This window comes from Hyperolius riggenbachi, chromosome 1, assembly GCF_040937935.1.
Source record: "Hyperolius riggenbachi isolate aHypRig1 chromosome 1, aHypRig1.pri, whole genome shotgun sequence".
Lineage (NCBI taxonomy): Eukaryota > Metazoa > Chordata > Amphibia > Anura > Hyperoliidae > Hyperolius > Hyperolius riggenbachi.
This window is the reverse complement of record NC_090646.1, coordinates 253,278,792-253,293,452: the sequence shown is the minus strand read 5'-3', so window position 1 is coordinate 253,293,452 and position 14,661 is coordinate 253,278,792. Positions and strand designations below refer to the sequence as shown.

The 14,661-nt window shown below is 45.1% G+C and overlaps 1 protein-coding gene across 6 annotated transcripts in view; it reads left to right on the top strand.

The window, feature by feature from the left end:
* The first annotated feature begins 5,491 nt into the window (after positions 1-5,491).
* Positions 5,492-14,661, top strand: part of USO1 (USO1 vesicle transport factor) — a 95,303-nt gene continuing 86,133 nt past the window's right edge. For 3 of the 6 annotated variants that reach the window (XM_068232858.1, XM_068232850.1, XM_068232842.1), the window contains exon 1: positions 5,492-5,735. In XM_068232858.1, coding sequence (XP_068088959.1) covers positions 5,667-5,735 — 69 coding nt within the window. In that variant the 5' untranslated portion in view covers positions 5,492-5,666. The remainder of the gene's footprint in view (positions 5,736-14,661) is intronic. The other 3 variants (XM_068232885.1, XM_068232876.1, XM_068232868.1) reach the window with 1 other exon arrangement.

The following is a 14,661-nucleotide window of genomic DNA, read 5'->3' as shown; positions in this document are numbered from 1 at the left end:
GGGAAGTGGTTCCTGACCCACCTTTCTAAACTCCAGACCTTTGCCAGGGGCCAGATCATCTTGGGAGCAGACTTAAACTTTTGTCTCTCTCCGGAGATGGACTCTTTCTCTGGTCGGTCCAGCATTCCCGTGGGTGTCAGGACCAAAATTAAACTAAAGCTGAACGACCTCAGACTCGTAGATGTCTGGCGTATATTCCATCCCAGAGACAAGGACTTTTCCTTTTTCTCTGCCCCTCATAGCACTTCTAGCAGAATTTATGTCATTTTCACATCCCATAGTCAGTTGGACCTGGTCATATCCACAGACATAGGCATCAAGATATGGTCTGACCATGCCCCGGTTTACTGCTCACTGGGAATGCTGGACGAGACCCGGGGCCCATATCAATGGAAGCTCAATAATAACTTGCTAAAAGATCCTACATGCTCCCAAGACATCAAGAACTCAATTAAGGAGTTTGTTGTAAACCACGCTTCTGATGAGACCTCTCCTGTATTTAAATGGGAAGCCTTAAAATGCATCATTAGGGGTCTCCTGATATTACACGGATCACGATTAAAGAGGGAAAGAGGGCACAAGATCTCAACCTTAATTAAAGAAATCTCTCTTCTTGAGGACAAACTCAAAAGGGAGACTGACAAAACAAACCTCACTAACATCCAACTCTCAACCTCTAGACAGATGTTACTCTCTCTTTTGGATGAGAGGTCACTGGCCCAGAGGGAAAGGTTTCGAGGGATCTTATACGAGAAAGCTAACAAATGTGGTACCCTCTTAGCCAAATATTTACACCCACGCTCCATGTCCACATTTATTTTCTCCATATCTACAACTCAGAATAGATTGGTCCACAAATCCACTGACATAGCTAAAGAATTCCGTTCATTCTGCAAAGACCTGTACAACCTCCCCGGGAAATTTAAAGATCTGGACCCCGCCTCTCTTAGAGCCAAAATTAACTCATACATAGCTAGAACAGGTCTCCCAGCACTGGACCCAGACGTGATCGCAGAACTGGAGAAGGCAATTGATGAATCTGAGGTCCTCTCGGGTATTGCCACTCTTAAACCTGGTAAGAGCCCTGGCCCGGATGGCTATTCTGGAGCCTTCTACAAGACCTTTGCAAGTGACTTAGCCCCTTTAATGACAAATGCCTTTAATAAATACTCACCTGATCAGCCAATCCCGACGCAGGCTCTTCAAGCCCACATTGTGGTCATACCTAAAAGTGGAAAGGACCCTAACGCTTGCAGTAGCTACCGCCCTATCTCCTTAATCAATATTGATATTAAGATCTTCTCTAAGATTATTGCTGAAAGACTCAAAGAACACCTGGTTAAGCTTATTCACCTGGACCAGGCTGGGTTCACACCAACACGCGAGGCTAGAGATAATATTCTCAAAACCATTTCCCTTATAAATAGAGCACAAACCAGCAGTATCCCAATGTGTATTCTCGTGGTTGATGCTGAGAAGGCGTTCGACAGGATCCATTGGTGTTTTCTTGAAGAGACCCAGGTCCAGATAGGCCTTGGCCCAAATCTCCTTAATAAAATCATGAGCCTTTATGGTAATCCTTCCGCTAGGGTTCGCGTCAATGGGATCCTGTCGGACGCCTTCACTATTAGGAACGGGAACAGACAGGGGTGCCCCCTGTCCCCCCTCCTGTATATCCTCTGCATGGAGCATTTTGCTAAAGCCCTCAGGGACAATTCAGATATTCGGGGGATGAGATATGGTGAATCCTCGGCTAAGATATCTCTCTTTGCCGACGACCTCCTACTATACATCACCGACCCCTTAATCTCCCTGATCAATTTCCTTAAAGAGGCCAGAGAGTTCGGGGATATGAGTAATTTCAAAATTAATTTATCTAAAACAAAGATTCTCAATGTATCATTACTTCAGAAGACGGTCCTGCATATTCAATCAGCATTTCCATTTAGGTGGGTTAAAGACTCCATCAAATACCTGGGAATACATGTTCCTACTCAGCTCTCTGGCCTCTTTAGCTTGAACCTCCCACCACTTATTGACAATATCAACAAAGATCTCCACTCCTGGAGAAATCTACATATACCCTGGCTAGGGAGGGCGAATGTAATCAAGATGGATATTCTCCCTCGCCTCTTGTATGTCTTGCAAGCAATCCCAATTCCCGTTTCTAAGGACTTCCTAGCCAAACTAAGATCCAAAATTAGTTGCTTTCTTTGGCAGGGGAAGAGGCCACGCACAAACATTAACTTATTATTTAGACCTAAGGAAGACGGGGGCTTGGGCCTACCTAACTTTCAAAAATACTACGATTCCTCTCTCTTATCCTTGATAGTAGACTGCTTCCAAGGCAGAATGCAGAAACAGTGGGTAACTTATGAGTCAACCTTCGATCCTGTGGACCTCAGAGCTTTACTGTGGACCCCTAAAGCTGGGAGGCCTAATCTTTCCCTTCTCCAGTTCTGGTCCAGAACGATATTAGAACGATGGGACAGAATTAGAAACAAATCCAAAATATCTACGATACCGGGACCTCTTACGCCCATTCTGGATAATGCAGAGTTTGGACCTGGTATGAGGGGGGATTCTTTCTTAGGCAGACATAGACAACATTGGCCCCAATTAAGACACTACATTACTTCTAATAGCTTACTGCCCTCCTCGAAATGTAAATTCTCGACAGATAGCCCCTCACCGGAATGGCTTTTATGCCACCAATTTAAATCATTTTATAGCTCCCTGAGACCTAGGGGCAATGTCCACAGGCCTCTGACCGCCTTTGAAAATATTTGTTCCCTGGCCTCCAGACCTGAGCACCAACTTTCTCAAATTTATAGCATCCTTAACGCTGACTCTGGGGAGAGCTCTCTCCAGGGGCTGATGGAGACATGGCACCGGGATCTTGGAAAGGAGATCGACTCGGAGGACTGGGATAAGGCATTCACGCTGGCACACAAAATCTCCCCTTCAGTACTCTTTCAAGAGAGGAACTATAAACTTATCACTAGATGGTACAGAGATCCCTACAGACTAGCAAAATTTCAACCCTCAGCCTCCGATAGATGTTGGAGATGTGAAAGTGATCTTGGTGACTTCCTCTATGTTTGGTGGTCGTGTAGTAAACTCAATAGACTCTGGAAGAAGGTGTTTGCCCTCCATGAAATTCTATACCTGAGCCCGGTGTCGCCCTCCCCCGAGGTTGCTCTCCTTTCCATCCTCCCTGGGCCTATCTCAAGAGCCAAGAAATCAATGTTTAGATTTATCCTGATAGCAGCCAGAGGTATAATAGCTAGAAAGTGGAGACAGAAGGAATCGCCTGACCTATCAGAGCTGGTTTTATATATCAATCATATCATGAGAATGGATGAGCTCACCTCCTCACCCCAAGCCAATCCTCATAAATTCACTACCAGATGGGCGGTATGGACGGAGTTTAGAGACTCCACCTCCCTCCAGGATTTCCTCTCCACATAATTCTCTCCCTTCCTTGTGTCCGCCATGAAAAGGTCCTACCCTTACTTAATCTCACGAGAGTCCATACGCCCTCTCCCTCTTCTAACCCCCCCCCCCCCCATCTCTGATACACCTAGTGATAGCTTTGTATTTAGCTTGAGGTGTTTGACACCCCGTAACATCCTAGTCTTCATACCCCCTGTGGCAACAGGTGCTTTTTTCCAATTTCGAGGTTGTTTCTCAACAGGTTGCTCCTTCTGGCTGCTAGTGCCGGATTTACTTCAGAGCTAGAATTAGCCTGGTAGAGCCCAGCTGTTCTCAAACATTAAGCATGTTGATAGTTCTCTTAGACCTCTGTTTTACTCAGTTAATTTAAATAGGTTTGTCATATTACTAATGAAGCATGGGCCTGGAATACCGTTGGTATTACCCTTCCCCCTCCTCCCCCCTCCCCTCCCTTCTTCCCCACTCCCACCTTTTCCCCCTTCCTCTCCCTCCCTACCCCGGCCTCCCCCCTCCCCCCATTCACTTCCCCCAGTACCTTCCTCTTCCCCCCCCCCCCCCAGAAATACACAGTGCAATTGATACTTTACCAGATGTTTATACGACAACTGTAAATGCTGTTGTTATTTTGCATTTCACCTGTCTTATGTCTGTTCCATATTTTGTACCTTATTAATAAAAATTAATTTTTGAAAAACAAAAAAATGGCTTTAATTTTCATTTTTCAGCCATTTGCGCAGGTTTCAGTTTCTATCTCAGTGAACACGGTGAGAACACATTAGGCTCTATTCATAAAAGGTTACCGCAAGTTTTCCGCTAAAAACAGCGGATTTTCCCGTCCATCTAGCAAAGTGGGCATTCATAAAAGCTGTTCCCGCATGAAAATCTACAATCCCCCAGCAGAGCGAGAAATTTCCGCCTTCTCCAGTGTTTTTCTAGATTTATCTAGAAAAAAGTAACAAATGGCCATTCATAAAGTTTAGAGGAAGCGGTATGTGGACAGGAAATACAGCTTCCTCTGATTTTACGGATTACATACAAGTGACTGGGACAGACCTCCTAGAGAGAGCAGTGCACGGAGGGACTCTGCCGGCTGAAGTGTTTCCGCATGCCTTCCGACAGCTTTCAGCGGGAGATCTCCGCTCTTGCATCGCAGCTGGCAAGATTTTTTTGAATGACCATCCAGAAGTGTAAAATACCGCTGCGGTATTTTACCTCTACGAGTATTTACGCCACAAGTTTTTTTATGAATAGAGCCCGTTGGGCTCTATTCATTAAACTTTACCGCAAGTTTTCCGCTCAAAACAGCGGACTTTCCCGACCATTTAGCAAAGTGGGCATTCATAAAAGCTGTTCCCGCATGAAAATCTACAACCCCCCAGCAGAGCGAGAAATTACCGCCTTCTGCAGTGTTTTTTTAGATTTATCTAGAAAAAAGTAACAAAATGGCCATTCATAAAGATTAGAGGAAGCGGTATGTGGATGGGAAATACCGCTTTCTCTGATTTAGCGAGAAGCCTGCGGATTACATACAAGTGAATGGGACAGACCTCCCAGAGAGAACAGCGCACGGAGGGACTCTGCCGGCTTAAGTGTTTTCGCATGCCTTCCGTCGTTCCGACAGCTTACCGCCAGCCTTCAGCGGGAGATCTCCGCACTTGCATGGCAGCTGACAAGATTTTTATGAATGACCACCCAGAAGTCTAAAATACCGCTGCGGTATTTTACCTCCACGATTTTTTCCGACTCAAATGTTTTATGAATGGAGCCCAGTATGATTAAACTGTCACAAAAACATCTCAGCATGTCAGTCAAGCAACTATTTGTGACTGGGAGTGAAGCCACCACACACCCTTTCCTTTGTTTACTTCCCTATTTACCTAGAGCGCAAATCGAACATTATTTTCTATCTACTGCGAAAATTCACACACTGATAGCAAGAAAAATACAGCAGGGGAAAGTCATGTGACCGCAACTCCACCAAATACACGTCAACGCCACGTTTCCACGCATGCGTGGCCTCTGTGCGCCGCTTCCGGGTTTCTCATTCCTTCATGCCCACGTCATCATCACACTTCTGCCCTGTGTACAGCGCTTAGCGGCCCGCCCCTTCTTCACCCTTCACCTCTCCTCCCTGTCTCCACAACATCGGGGCCTGAGCCGCTGTGCCGATACTGAAGATCTGACTCCTCGCACATTGCCCAGCCTTCACCATGAATTTCCTGCGGGGAGTGATGGGAGGTCAGCCGAGCTCCGGGGTGCAGCCGTCTGGAGCTGATACTGTGAGTGACAGCAGCCTCCGCCTTCTCTGTAATATGGGGTCATCCACCTGCATCAGTATCACTGCAGGCACTGTATAGGACCATAATCTGCCTGAGCTGTATTACTTATTGCTCAATGGATGTCCTGCCCTGTTCTCTAGTTATGTAAAATCTTGTGCTTGGTAGCAAACTGTTGTTTTTTGGCATGCAAATATCTCTTGGAAGGTATTACATTTACTCAATCAAAGCCTCTAGCTCAGACTGCTCACACCTAATTGTAATATAGTACACCAGCATTTTCCCCTTAGAAGTGCTTTTTAGCTCTATGGAGTATAGGCTGGGTGGCTAACCAAAAGCTGTAGCCAATAGTGGGTGTTGTGACATTTAGGGCCCTTTCACATGATGTAAGTTGTGTCCTGACAGTACAGTAATGGCCTGTTCACACGCCTGACTAAGGTGACCGATAACGACCACCTCAGCCTACACTCGGCATATGTACAGTGGCTGCCAGCCCATGAGCGATCCGTCCCCTGGACAGCTGATGGCATTGTCTCTACCCTAGGGGCAAAACTCGCACTGGGGCCCATAGCTTCTTAGCTATGCCACTGTCAGGAGGTTTGTAGACACCTTAAAGGGAACCTGAAGTGAGAGGGATATGGAGGCTACCATATTTATTTTCTTGTAAACCTTGCCAGTTGCCTGGCAGTCCTGTTGATCTTATGGCATATGTAGTGTCTGAGTGAAAACCCTGAAACAAGCATATGGATAATCCAGTAAAACCTAAATCAGCTGAGGCAGAGCACCCTGATCTGCTGCATGCTTATTCAGGGTCTGTGGCTAAGAGTGTTAGAGACACAGGATCAGGTGGACTGCCAGGCAGTTGGTATTGCTTACATGGAAATAAATATGGCAGCCTCCATATCACTCTCACCGTCGGGTTTCTTTTAAGATAAGTACAGTACAATGAAAAGAATGCCTCACTGCCACTGTAAACACACACACACACACGTTGATCGATTAATACACAGCATGCTGTGCATTACTGTGTCAGAACCTGCACACTGCGCCATAAGAATGTGGCGTTAGTCTAGTTTAAAGAGACTCTGTAACATGAAAAAGATCCCCTGGGGGGTACTCACCTCGGGTGGGGGAAGCCTCCGGATCCTAATGAGGCTTCCCACGCCGTCCTCTGTCCCACGGGGGTCTCGCTGCAGCCCTCTGAACAGCCGGCGACAGGCCCGACTGTAATTTCAATATTTACCTTTGCTGGCTCCAGCAGGGGCGCTGTGGCTGCTTTCCTCTCCGAACTACACGGAAATACCCGATCTCAGTCGGGTCCGCTCTACTGCGCAGGCGCCGGAAACTTGCGCCTGCGCAGTAGAGCAGACCCGACGGCGATCGGGTATTTCCGTGTAGTTCGGAGCCGACAGCCGTCAGAGCGCCTGCGCCGGAGCCAGGAAGGTAAATATTACGTCACGGCTGCACGGAGGGCTGCAGCGAGACCCCCGTGGGACAGAGGACGGCGTGGGAAGCCTCATTAGGATCCGGAGGCTTCCCCCACCCGAGGTGAGTACCCCCCAGGGGATTTTTTGAGGTTACAGATCCTCTTTAAGGGACACATCAGGAATCCTCATATGGAAATTCCACTAATATGATTGGGTGGACAGCAGCCTCCCAAACTGCTAGGTTTCAGTTAAGCTGTAGTAAACTACGGCCAAACTATATGGCCAATTACAGTTCATGCTGTAGAGGGTGCTGTGATTGGAGCACTGTTCCCTATGAGGTTTCCTAAAGTAGACAAGTGCCAAGGATAGCATTGCAACGTGATGCGTTGATATTGTCTATTGCAATGCAAAGGACTAAGTGCGAAAAATTCCTTAATGTACCAAACTTCCAGTGCTCCCAATCTTGTATTAAAGGGGCACTATGGTGAAAAATTGTAAAACTTTAAATCTGTGCAAACATATACAAATAAGAAGTATGTTTTTTTCCAGAGTAAAATGAGCCATAAATTACTTTTCTCCTATGTTGCTGTCACTTACAGTAGGTAGTAGAAATCTGACAGAAGTGACAGGTTTTGGACTAGTCCATCTCTTCATGGGGGATTCTCAGGGGTTTATTTATTTTCAAAAGCACTTAGTGAATGGCAGTTGCTCTGTCCAGTTGCCAAAAAAACTGTAGCGCGCAGGGAAGCTGGCCAACATCATTGTTTAAATCTTTTTTTTTTTTTTTTTTTTAGGGAATATCTTTATAGATAGATTAAAAGCCTTGCTGAGAATCCCCTATGATGAGATGGACTAGTCAGATCTGACAATAATGTCAGAAACACCTGATCTGCTGCATGCTATTTAAGGGTCTATAGCTAAAAGTATTAAGCCTCATCTACATGGTTCAATTTTCCATCAGATAGACGGAGCTATTAGATACCGTCTATTAGATATTAGACTGACGGAAGTGCTGGTACCCGGTACCGAAGCTGTGGCCAGAGGAGGACGGCTGCATGGGATCGATCTGAGCGTATGGGGCCTGAGGAAGCCCCAGGTATGTATAAATCTATTTGCTTTCGTCAGGTCTGGTACACTTTAACCTCCTTGGCGGTATACGTTCGGGGTAAGCCGCGCAGGAGGTTTTCTCCGGCCCTGCTGGGCCGATTTGTTTAATTTTTTTTTTTTTTTTTGCTGCGTGAAAATAGCACTTTGCTAGCTGCATGAGCACACCGATCGCCGCTATCCGTGCGCCCCCCCAGACCCCGTGTGCTGCCTGGCCAATCAGTGCCAGGCAGCGCTGAGGGGTGTTTCGGGACTCCCAATGACGTCCCGACATCGGTGACGTCATCCCGCCATGGCGGGCGGGGGGATGCCGCTGAGCAGCGGCTATCATGTAGCGAGCCCTGGGCTCGCTACATGATATAATAATAAAAAAAAAAAAAACTGCCGCGCTGCCTCCTGGCGGATTTTTTTATACCGCCAGGGAGGTTAATCTGCATGAGACTGTCGGAGAAAGGTTCATCGTTTCATTAGTCTCTGCTAAGGTATTTCAATTTGTAGAAAAATTCTCTCCGGGTTAGGTTTAGCCTTTATTACCTTCTGTTAGCAGACTTTACCCATTACTATTTGACAAATTAACATCTAATGGATGGATATTTGCCCTTGACTCCCTCATTAGAAGGGAGTGCAGTGATTGGCCCCAATGAGGAGCCGTGGTATTAAGAAGAGAGCAGTTAGGGCTGTGATTGGCGGTCTTGGGCCTCGCCCCCGCCTGATTCGGAGATGCATTCTAATGCTGGGCATACACGGGGCGTCCCCGTGGCCGTGCGGAATCGATTCCCGCTCGTCCCTGCGGGCGCTTCCTTATCTTCCGCTCGATTGCCCGCTGGCATCGAGCGGGGAATCGATCCGGCGGGTCATCGGACCTGTTGGATATTATCAATCAAGCCATCAGCAGCTCGATTGATAGGGGTAAAACGAATAGTGTATGCCCAGCATAAAGCTGTGTGGCTACTTCCATGGCTGTGTATTTACTTTCCAGTAATTTGAAGCATTCTCTGTATGTAGAAGGGGGACAGGGGGATGTGTGAAGCTGTGTGGCTACTTCCATAGGTGTGTGTATATACTTTCCGGTAATATGCAGCGTTCTCCATAGCTATGTAACCGGGCTGGTTCACATTAGCGTTTTTTTTGCGGATCCAATGTTAACCGATGGATCCATTCACATGCGTCCGTTGGTACGGATATGTTCCGTAGGTTCCGGTCCAGGGATCTAAAAAATGCTGCAGGCCCTAATTTTCCGGACCGTTCTGCCCAGCGGAACGGATTCGGACAAAAAATACTGCAGCAATGGGAAACGGAACGTTTCTTCACACTAGTGAAGAAACTGACCGTTCCACAGGGATGGGAGCATGTGCCGACGCAAATCTAGCGACGGGAGGGTACAGCAGATGGGCTGGTGGGTGAGGGAGGGTTTATACATACCTAATTTTCAGTAGTAGCCGGCGGTAGAGGCTTCCGTCTTCTTCCGCGTCATGTGACTAGTTGCATTGACGCGCTGTGTAGTCGCAGCGGAAGAAGAGGAAGCCTCTACCGCCGGCTACTACTGAAAATTAGGTATGTATTTGCTGAGTGAAAATGATCATTGATCAGATCCGTTTTCACTATGTGAACCGAGCCACGAACTGAGTCATCCGGATCCGGTGAAGCGGAGACTGGATCCACTCACCACATCCTTTTGGCTCATAACGCTAATGTGAACCAGGCCTAAACGGGGCAGAGGACCCGGAGGGGATGGGGGACAGTGAAACCCGAGGGGGCAGGGGGACAGCGGACACCAGAGGGGTCAGGGGGTAGGACAGTGCCAGTCCCAAAATGTATCATTTGGACTGTATGACTTTTGGGGGAGAAAAAGTGCATCTTATATAAAAAATACGGCAAATGCTGCAGTGAAAGCACTCATTTTAGGCAAAAAACCTCGTACACACACTAATCTAAACTCAGCAGAGGCAGCCAGTCACAGCTATCTCTGCTGAGAATCTATTATGTGTACAGTCATCACAATGGCCTCACTTCACTAAGCAGTTTAGATTGGTCTACAGATGGTTTTTTGTCTACTGATGGTTTGGTGTAATGTTTTAGACCTGGTCTAACATACAGTAATTACACAATTCACAAAGGCAAACAAGGAGTAACCATGCTGATTTCTTGTCTGTATAGTAAAGGTCTGTACACACGCCGGACTGCAGGCAACGACGGGTCTGTCGTCACCTCCCGCTGGGCGGGTTTTCAGCAGACAGTCCGGCGTGTGTACAGTCTGTCGGCGGACTGATACGGCTGTTTCTGAGCGATCCACCCGGTGGATCGCTCAGAAACAGCCGTATCAGTCTGCAGACAGACTGTACACACGCCGGACTGTCACTGAAACGCCCACCCAGCGGGAGGTGACGACGGACTCGTCGTTGCCTGCAGTCCGGCGTGTGTAGGGACCTTAATTCTGTGAGGTATTTTACATGTGAGGATGGAACCTTTTTAATTAATTATTAAATAAGGAGTTTAATTGTGTGCAGAGGAGAGCTCATCAAAGGAGAAGGATGTCAGTCATAGCTACTTGTTTGTGAATTGCATCTTTTGATAATTTCCCCTGCTTTACCCACCTAATTGCCAAATTGTTTAGACCAGGTCTAAAAACAGGTCTAAAACATTTTGGTAATAGTGAATTCCCCTTTGATGCAACTGGCCAAACCAACAGTAGACTAAAAACCATCAATAGACTAGTCTAAACTGCTTAGTGAATTGAGGCTAATGTGTTGCTGAAAGATCTGGAGTGCCGGATCATCTCCTGCAAGAACATTGTTCTCTTCCTTACCCCTCACAGTGATAATCACTCCATCCTGTGCTGCGCTGTCATCCCTCCTCCCCCCTCCATAGTAACAGCGCATCGCTCGGCTGTAGCCTAGTGACACATCGGTACAGCACTTGGCCCTGAACTTTCGTCCGAGGGATGGAGTCACTATTCTTACAGGCAGCAATCGCTGTGCATCTTTACACACTTTAGTCAATGGAGTGATTGGAAATAGTGTCAGTGAACTTCAGCCATCCAAACGTATACAGTAGAAATGAATAAAATGGGAAAATCTCTACACATGAATGGGAGTTTAATTGAACAGAGCTTTGCTTCAGATCAGATCACTGACCATCCCTTTTAATAAAACCACATTTTTCGTATTGCTTTTGTTCATGTGTATGTGTCATTGGCTCATATGCAATTAACGTTTTCTCCTGAGTTTTTTTTCCTAGGTGATATATTCACACTTGATCAATAAAATTCCTTTTAAGTCACTAGCAAGCAAGAAAATACTTTTACAATACCTTTTCACCTACCTGTTCTTGTACTTTTTTTTTTTTTTCTTTTTTAATTGCAAATTGCTGAAAAGTTATTTTAAGCAAAAGATAAAAAAAAGTACTGGTATCTACTAGAAGAAAAAGGGAATTGAATATGGTCCGTTATCACTGATAGTGATGTTATTGCTAGGAGGACTGAAGGAGAAGCATGTTATTTGTTTGATCAGCTGATAGATTTGCAAAGCTCTGAATTGCTGTGATCTCATCCTACTGTAGCGCATGATCATGACTAGCAAATCAGAGACTTGCATATGTATCACCTAACCAAACTATCACATGCTTCTACATGATTTCTCCTAGACATGGCCATCACTAATCTCTGGTAGTGGCACCATCTTCACTATCATGAGAGATGTGTGGTATTACTGCAGATAGGCAAAAGCAGGTCCCTTTTGACTAAATAGTAGAAAGCAACCAGGCAGGACAATAGACGGAGGTTCACAGTGATCTCTTGTTGTTGTATGTATAATGACTGACTCTGTTATTGACCTGATATCCTGGCCAGTCCTATTTATTAGGCAGTTGTCACTGACTGAGCATCACCATCAAACTTGTCATGCTTGATATGAGATCTTGCTAAATGTTCAATATTGCTATTGACCTTACAGCATTTACAGAAAACTTAACTGCGTGGTTAAGCATATAGAGTTTATATACTAGTGCTGGTTTTGCATCAGTTATGCGATGGATATCATCCAGATATATGATCATATACCTGATCTGCCACTGTTCACTACCTTGCACTTTTGATGTTAAATGACATTTCAGCAGAAATCTTATCTAATATTGATCTGATGCACTACAAAGCTATGGGGGCTTTGATCATGTGCACAGCTACTGACTGTGGCACTACCTCATGGACCTGCGGTATCGCACTAAGGGCTGAGCGACACTGCAGAGCATTTTTTGATCTGTCAACGCTGCATTTAGGTTTCTAAAAACGCACTCCCATTGGCAGAGATCGCTGCAATTTTTCTGCAGGTCGAATGCAAATAAATGGGAGTGTGGTTTTTAAAAGCTCAAATGCGGCACTGATGGATTTGAAAGTGTTCTGCAGTGTGGCTCTGCCCTTTGGATGACCAAAACTGGCTTGCCAACCATCTATTTATAACATGTTTATACTGGTTTATTACTTTGTTTATAGTTTTATTTGAAGTTTTGTGATCTCCTGTTATTCTTTGATGATTGCTCACATTAAATGCAGTAACTTGGTGGCCCAAGGTGCAATGAGAATAACCGCTGTTGTATTTCTTAACAATTTTGAGGTAAAACTGATCATATGCAAATAAAGTTCATTCTCTGAAGTTACGGTCAGTGTTAGTGCTACTTCAAGAATAGTCATATGTACATTTCTACTGTTGATACAAATGTCCAATGTAAGTCCCCACCATTTAACCTTTAAAACAAACCTGGAGTGAAAAGAGCTTGCTTTACACTTGTTTAATGTCTTTCACATTGGGTTACATCAGACATCGCTTCCTAGAATCTCTTTAGTTGTGCATTCTGCTAAATGCTTGCTTATAGTTAATTGGCAGAGGTCTCTTGGGATGAGCTCAGCTGCAGGTTCTCTTATGCATACTAGTTTAATTTGTACATACACATGTACTCTTCTGTAAATAATGAAAAGACAATTTTGCCTTGTTTCCCCTGATATTCACGTTTTGTGAACAACTTCCTAAGTTTTGCATGTAGTCACATTTGGGACTGTTGGTAGCCACACAGGAAAAATTAGTTTATGATCGGTGCACAAGTCCCTGAAAAGTTCACCTCAGGATGCACCCGAGGGAAGGCAGCTTGAAAAGGATTCCAATATATTTATATTGAGAACAACCGCCACTCAAAAAACTTTAGTAGAAAAGTATTAACCTACCCCTAAAAACAGATAGGACATGGGCTAGCCACACACTTGTCTATTTTCCTATGGCTATTTTCCTGGCAGATTCAATTATTCTTCTCAAATCTGCAGGAAATCTATCCCCCAACATGACCGACAAATCATAGCTTTGACCAATTATAGGCCTATAATCGATAGAATAATTGATTAGATCAGACACAAAATCTGTTGGTGGGGAGGGACTGGTGGTAGATCAACAGCCCATAGCAATCTACTGCATTGAGCAGTGTGACATTGCGGTTAGATGGCGTTTGGTCATGCTGAAATCTATTGAAAATCCATGTGCTGTGTTTGTTAGGAATAGAATCCTCTCTGATCAGATTCAGCTAAGAGAGGGATCTTTCACTTTGACACATTGGGCATGATTCACAAAACTTTTTTTGCCTGTTTTCACCATATCTATGTTACTTTTTTAAGCTCACAAAGAGCAAAAATATTATATAACAAGTTAAGAAAAGTAATATTGAAATGAAGCTAATCAGGAACAACTTAGCTTGAGTGATTATTTTGCTGATAAATGTGCTGAAAGGTTATTTTTTCACTTAGGTGATAAATATGTCATTGATGAGAAGTTTTGTGACTAGAGCTGATTTAGTGGCAATCTAGCACTGTGTTTAATTTAAATAACCCTTTGGAGTTCAAGTTTAATGAGTTGAAAAACGCAAATGAAAATTATATAGGTGTAAGGATTCCTCCTGTGGTGTGTTCTGTCTATTGCGGTGGAGCTGCAAACGGACAGTTCTGGCTTGTTAGCCTGCATTCGATTGTGCATTCGCAATGAGTCACATTGTCATTTGCAATTGCTCTGCTGTTCTGGGCAGCTCAGGATGCTGTCATCATTCCACCAATTGCTTACTACAGCTGAGCTGCGGCCAGATAGCCCTGGATTTCCTGCAGGCATGTTGTTACGTAATACTGCATGTATTTCCTATGGGAGTCCTTTGCATTCACAACCAGCTAGCAAATGATAATCAAGCCAGCTCAGGATTCAATGATTACCATTCAGCTGTGTGGAGATTTGCATGCTTGCATCCATTGGTCGATGCCGGTATAAAAGTCTGTCTCCCCTTTAAGCCCTCGCCCATCATAGCGATCACTATGCTGGTCTGCTGGGCACTGTGCTACTCTGTATAGTTCTGTTATTGTAGTATAAATGTGACCT